The sequence below is a fragment of the Eimeria acervulina genome, genomic scaffold (assembly GCF_000499425.1).
Source record: "Eimeria acervulina Houghton genomic scaffold, Eah_scaff403, whole genome shotgun sequence".
NCBI lineage: Eukaryota > Apicomplexa > Conoidasida > Eucoccidiorida > Eimeriidae > Eimeria > Eimeria acervulina.
Window position 1 is genome coordinate 1 of NW_013549831.1, and position 7,215 is coordinate 7,215.

General features: G+C 38.6%; 2 protein-coding genes across 2 annotated transcripts; one reads left to right on the top strand and one right to left on the bottom strand.

Moving 5' to 3' along the window:
- Nucleotides 1-225: 225 nt before the first annotated feature.
- On the bottom strand, nt 226-2,047 carry EAH_00036880 (Calcium homeostasis endoplasmic reticulum protein, related, related; the record flags this gene model as incomplete). Its single annotated transcript, XM_013395578.1, has 3 exons — nt 226-700; nt 1,266-1,316; nt 1,515-2,047. Coding segments are annotated over 3 exons (1,059 nt in total), but the record flags the coding sequence as incomplete, so codon positions are not given.
- Nucleotides 2,048-3,106: 1,059 nt separating this feature from the next.
- On the top strand, nt 3,107-4,307 carry EAH_00036890 ((3R)-hydroxymyristoyl ACP dehydrase, putative; the record flags this gene model as incomplete). The annotated part of the gene is made up of 3 exons (XM_013395579.1): nt 3,107-3,124; nt 3,548-3,668; nt 4,171-4,307. The coding sequence occupies 3 exons, from the start codon at nt 3,107-3,109 to the stop codon at nt 4,305-4,307; spliced, it is 276 nt and encodes a 91-aa protein (XP_013251033.1).
- Between the last annotated feature and the right edge of the window lie 2,908 nt (nt 4,308-7,215).

The window sequence follows — 7,215 nt, forward strand, 5'->3', positions numbered from 1 at the left end:
ATCAATTAATAAAGTTAATCAAACAAACTAAATAAATATCAATTAATAAAGTTAATCAAACAAATTAAATAAAATAAACAAAATAAATAAATAACAAAAGTGCACAAAATAAAAATATTTAAACAAGTAATTAAGTGGGTTTTAGTGCTAAAGGCTAAGGAGAGAAAGGGTTTAGGGTTTAGGGTTTAAATGATTTCAAGGGTTTAGGGTTTAGGGTTTAGGTACCTGGACGATATCATGTGCTAGATAGAGGGTATTGAGTTTATGAGTTTGTGTTTTTAATTCTTTCTGCTGTCTGTACATAGCTGCTGCAAGTGCTGCAGCAGCAGCAGCATCTGTTTCACCGCTGCTGCTGCTGCTGTTGCTGCTGCTGCTGCTGCTGCTGCTGCAGGAGACCTCAACCCACTTCCTAGCAGCTCGTATATGTTCTGCTGTTGCATCATCTTCAATTGTTTTAATTAACTCAGACAATTCTTTTTCTTTATCTGCTTTCAAGGGGGCTTCTTGCTGCGGCTGTCTGTACAGCAGCAGCAGAGACTCAACGTCATAGGACCACCCTACTTCCACCTGCTGCTGCTGCTGCTGCTGCTGTTGCTGCTGCTGCTGCTGCTGCTGCTGAAGAGGAGGAGGAGGAGGAGGAGGCGGCCTTGCTGCTTCTTGCTCAGGAGTTATACCCTTCTCAAAGCAGCTCACCAGGTACCTGCAGCGCAAACCCTAAACCCTAAACCCTAAACCCTAAACCCTAAACCCTAAAAAGGGGTTATCTTTCTCTTCTTTCTACCACCCGCATTTAACACTCCTTTGCTGGGCTGTTGGAAGTTCAGGGCTTAGGGTTTAGAATGCTGAGGGTTTAGGGTTTACGGATTAGGGTTTACAAGGGTTTAGGGTTTATAATAATAAGGGTTTAGAGTTTATAATGGTAGGGGTATAGGGTATAAGATATTGAATATCACGGATTTAGGGTTTAGGGTTTACACTTTTTATTGTCTAGGGTTTAATGATAGGGGTTTAGGGTTCCGAGCGTAGGGCTAAGCCTGTTGAGGGTTTAGGGTTTAGGGTTTACGATTAAGATATTGCAGGGCTTAGAGTTTACCGAAAAGAGATTTTAGGATTTAGGGTTTAGGGTTTAGGGTTGCTGTAGAGTATCCGGTTAATGTTTAGGGTTGTATAAAGACACTTTAGGGTTTAGGGTTTAGGGTTTAGGGTTTGCCTGTAGTAGTCGCAGCCCTCGCCCCCCATCAGAAAAGAAAAGCGAGGGTCTGCACCGTCTCGCTGCCGCACCAGCCGTTCCATCTCGGGATTGCGGCCGCAGTACTCTGAACACAAACCCTAAACCCTAAACCCTAAACCCTAAACCCTAGACCCTCATCATGCTAAATACACCCTTGCAATTCTAAACCCTAAACCCTTCTCATCTTAAACCCTAAACCCTTGACCCTCTAAATCCCTATCATTCTAAACCCTTAACTGATAACACTCCAAACCCTAAACCCTAAACCCTAAACCCTAAACACTTGCCTGCCATAGTACGGATGCGTTTTGCAAGCTCGGGGTCTGCTGGCGGCTGAACTGTTTGTCTGCTGCTGAAGGCAGAGCCGTAGGGAGACATCTGTGCAGTTTGTCCATAAGGACTTGCTGCTGCTGCTGCTGCTGCATGCGCTGCTCCTGCTGCTGTTGCTGCGCTGCCTGGCGCTGCTGCTGCAGCAGAAGCAGCAGGGGAGCCGTAAGAAGAGTTTGTCTGGGGGGAGTAGCCGTAGCCCTGGGCATACATCTGCTGTTGCTGATAGGGGTATGCTGCTGGCGTATGCTGCTGCTGCTGCTGCTGCTGCATGTACTGCTGCTGCTGCATATGCTGCTGCTGCTGCTGCATGTAGTGCTGCTGCTGCATCATCATCTGGTGCATTTGCTGCTGCTGCGTTGCGTCGTACCCTGCAGGAGCATAACCCCCCATGTGCTGCTGCATGTAGTGCTGCATGTGCTGCTGCTGCTGCTGCTGCTGCTGCTGCTGCATGTACTGCTGGGGGTGAGCCCCCCCCTGATTCCACATGGTGGCTGCTGCAGCAACTTAAACATTCGAACAGCAGCAAACAATTGAAACAACAGAGAACACTTCTGTTGCCTTCTTCTATAGGGTTTAGGGTTTAGGGTTTAGGGTTTAGGGTTTAGGGTTTAGGCCTCGAGGGCCGGACTGCGAGCCCCCTCCGGCTCCTCTCTCAAAACAAATATCTTTAAAACTCTTTTGTTGTTTTAATTTGAAGATAAAGGGGCCGTGGAGGTAATTGGGGCTGGAGCAGCAGCAGCAGCAGCAGCAATTGCTGCTGCTGCTGCTGCTGCTCCAGCGCATGCAATCTGCAGCAAAGCCCCAGCCAGCCCCGACCCACCCCTGGGAGCCGCCGACACCGCTTGGCGTCTCGCGGATGTCTGCAGCAGCAAATACAGTTTTCTTGTTTTTTTCTGTTTTGTTTGTGTTTATAAATAGCCAGTCAAGCAGCAGAACACCTTGTTAAGTGCAGCAAGAGCAAGAGCAGCAGCAGCAGCAGCAGCAGCAACACCAACAGCAGCAACAGCGAAGATGAGGGCTGGATGTCTTGTGTGCAGATGTTGTTATCTTTTTCTCGTTGGCATCGGCCTTGCTCCTGCTGCATTTGCCTTTAGGGGGTCGAACTCATCTCTAAATCTCACTGCTGCTGCTGCTGCACACCCAGGAGCAGCAACACCAGCAGCAACACCAGCAGCAGCAGCAGCAACGACACCCCAAGCATTATCTGCTGCTGTTGGATCGGATCTAACTGCAGCAGCAGCAGCAGCAGGCAGCCAATCCGCCTTAAACGCCTCAACAACAGCAGCAGCAGCTGCAGCCGACAGCAGCAGCAGCAGCAGCAGCAGTGGTGTATATATGGACGGTAAGACTGTTTCTTCTTTAACACAAAGTATATCTTCAGCTGTCTATACAGCTGAAGACATTAAAAAGATACTTCCTCACCGCTACCCCTTCTTATTAGTAGATAAAGTGCTGTTTTTTAAACCCGGAGAAGCAGCAGTTGGCGTCAAACAAATTACAAACAACGAAAATCAGTTCAACGGACACTTCCCTGAGAGAGCTATCATGCCAGGCGTCCTTCAGGTAAACCTCGTATACAATATATATATATTTATTTATTTATTTATATATATATTTATCTTTGTTTATCTTCATTTAGCTTTATATATATATATAGTAGTGATATGTACTGTATATTTAGTAGTGTATATATATTTATATATGTAGTATAGTATCGAATTAATACAAATAAATTAATGTCTGTTTTTAATTTATTTATTTACATTTGTTTAATATACCCGTAAACCCTAAACCCTTAAAGCTAAACCCTAATCCGCAAGCTGCAGCTTTTATCTTTTTTTGTATATTCATTATGAAGGAGACGGCGGTAGCGAGGTTTATATCGTAAATATGTGATGTATGTAGTTTAAACAAGCCCTAAACCCTGTTCTATATACCTAGCAAACCCTAAACCCTAAACCCTAATATATTGGGGTGTATGTACAGGTGGAGGCCCTCGCACAGTTAGCTGGCATCGTCGCGCTGCAGCCGCCGCTGTCGAACGGCAGCGGACTGTTCTTCTTCGCAGGAGCAAACGGAATCAAGTGGAAGAAACCTGTCGTACCAGGTATAACACTCTCTAGGGTTTAGGGTTTAGGGTTTAGGGTTTAGGGTTTTTGGGGGTTTTGGGGTTAGCGGGTAAAAGTTTAGGGTTTTAGGGTTTAAGGGTTCACTGTTTAAGGGGCCGGGTTAGGGTTTAGGGTTTAGGGTTTACAGACAATCAGACAAGGATTTAGGGTTTAGGGTTTAGGGTTTTGTTGATGTATGTTCGTTGTTGTATATTACTCTGTATTTACTCTCAGTGTGTCACTGCGTTTTATTTACTAATATTATTAATATTATTAATATTATTTTATTTATATATATATATATTTATTTATTTATTTACTAATGATTATATTGATTAGTTGTATTCGCCTTCTTCGTTGTTTGTTTGTCCTCACCACACAATTCGCATTTACGCATTTCTTTATCCACTCAATTTACTTTTAATAACTTAATCAATTAATTAATTAATTAATTTATTTATTTATTTATTTATTTATTTATTTGTTTATTTATTTGCTCAGGAGACAGCTTAGTGATGGAGGTGCAGCTGCTGAGTTGGAAGGAGAAATTTGGTCTGTGTAAATTCAGCGGCCGAGGATTCGTCGATGGGCAGCCGGCAGTTGAAGTTGCGGAGATGACTTTCGCATTCAATAAATAATATTATTTCTTATTCTATTGCTGCTGCTGCTGCTGTTGCTAGGGCTGCTGCTGCTGCTGCTAGGGCTGCTGCTGTGGCTGTGGCTGCTGCTGTTCTTGCTGACGTTGAAGCAGCAGCGAGGTGTTGTCTCCTTGTCTTTGTCTTCGTTTTCTTCTTTTTCTTTGTTCGTCTTCTTTGTTTCTTCGTTTGGGGGCGCGGGGCTGCCTCCCATACGCGTTCCTAGCTAGCTAGCTAGCTAGCTAGCCAGATGGATAGCTAGCTAGCTAGCTAGCCACATAGGCGCTTTAGGGCGTCGAGCTGGCGGAGAGAGGAGTGCCTCCCCGCCAGCTTTGCTCAGCTACCTAGCTAGCTAGCTAGCTAGCTATGCCGCAGTTACTGTACAACGCTTCCGAGTCCAGGATCGCCGTACAGTCTGGGAAGAGGTGGATTTAGGGTTTAGGGTTTAGGGTTTAGGGTTTGAATTTGTAAAGACAACGGACCTGCACATGTTGCTGGTCGCCTTAACCACCTCCCATACTGCGAAAACAATATCATTTGAAGTATTTGAAAGACTCAGGATTTAGGGTTTAGGGTTTAGGGTTTAGGGTTTAGGGTTTAGGGTTTACCTTGGCTTGAGCCCATGTAGAGAGAGGCGTAGACGGGGTATGGCAGCTTGCAGGTGTACTGACAGCAAGCGAAGCCTCAGTGCACAAATAGGAAGCTTCTAGCTAGCTGCAGCTAGCTATTAGCAGCAGCAGCAGCAGCAGCAGCAGCATAAGCAGCAGCAGCAGCAGCAGCATAAGCAGCAGCATCAGCATCAGCATCATAAGCAGCAGCATCAGCATCATAAGCAGCAGCATAAGCAGCATCAGCAGCATAAGCATCAGCATAAGCAGCAGCATAAGCAGCATCAGCAGCAGCAGAGTGCATTGAAGAGCTATAGATGATAAAATTAGAGTATTATATTATACCGGGAAGCTCTTGAGTACGCAGAGGTGAACAGGGCCGACGAAGAGACAGCCGCACATCAGCGATATCAGCGAATTTAAGACGTGAGTCAGCGAATTAAATATACTGTTTGCCCTCGCTGCTCCTTCTCTGTTTATAATTACAATAATTATTATTAATCTAAATATTATATTAATCATAATAAATAGTATTAGTATTATTATTGTTGTTATTATGTTGTTGTTGTTAGTAGTAGTAGTAGTAGAATTATCATTATTATATATCATGCGGCTGTTTTGATGTTTAGAGGTGCTTTATGTTTATTATTATTTTATTATTTTTATTGTTTTATTATTATTATTATTGGCAGCAGCAAAAGAGAAAGAGAGAGGAGAGAAAACATTCACACAAACAAAGACAAAATAATTAAACAATAAAACAACAAAACAGAAACAATAATATATATAAATATATAAAAATATATAAGAATATACAGATATATATGTATATATATATAAATATATATATATGCATATATATATACAGATATATATGTATAAATATATATAAATATATATATATATAGAAAAAATAAACAAAAGAAAGAGGATAGACAAACATCCAAACAAAAACAACAAAAAGAATTAAAAAGGCAGAGCGATGAACGACAACGAGCAAAACAACAAAAAAACAAAAAACAAAATAAAACAACAAAGAGAAAAACAAACAAAAGGCAAAGCCAAAAGAATAAAAACAAGAAAAATAAAAACAAATAATAACGACAAAAGAATGAAAAAGAATAAAAACAAAAAATAAAACAAAAGAATATAAAAGAATAAAAACAAATAATAAAACAAAAGAATAAAGACAATAAAAAAAAATAAAAACAAATAATAACGACAAAAGAATATAAAAGAATTAAAACAAATAATAAAACAAAAGAATAAAAACAAATAATAAAACAAAAGAATAAAGACAAAAGAATAAAGACAAATAATAGAGACTAATAAAGACAAGAATAAAGACAAATAATAAAGACAAATAACAAAGACAAATAATAAAGACAAAAGAATGAAGGCAAATAATAAAGACAAATAATAAAGACAGAAGAATGAAGACAAAAGAATGAAGACAAATAATAAAGACAAAGAAAGAAAAGCAGCAAATGCGTACCTGGCGTAATTACAGCGGTTGACGATATGCTGAAAAGAAAATTAAAACGACTTTTAAATTTGTTTGTCTGTTTTTTATTATTTTTGTTTATTTATCATTAATACTAAATAAATAAACAAATAAAATTATGTTATTTACTATTAATAAGTCTTTTTATTGTTTGATTTTTTCCTTTTGTTTATTTATAGTTAATTATAAATAAACTGTCTATTTATAAATAACTCTTAGTATTATTTATTACAAGAATTCTTATTTACTATAGATAAGTACTCTTACTACTATAACTATGCTAATATATTATTTACTCGTCAGTGCTGTCGTCTGTATATATATATATATATATATAATATATATATATATATATGCATAGATGTATATACACGTAGATTTAGATAGATGTATATATAAACATACGAATCTATCTACATATACAGAAATAGCTATTGGCATATATACATATATATATATATATATATTTTATATATGTATACAAATATATATATATATATATTTGTATACATATATTTGTATACATATATATATGTACAAATATATATATATATATATATATGTATATATATATATATATACAAATCTGTATATATACAAATATATATATATATATATACAAATCTATATATATACAAATATATATATATATATATATACATTCATACATTAATATTCATACTACATTTTATAAATAACATATTATTTAATTAGTTTTGTTGTATAGGCAGCATTTTAATCAATTATTTAGGCCGCTATTCCTTTACTCTTTATTTCTATTCTTACAGAAGTGCATATT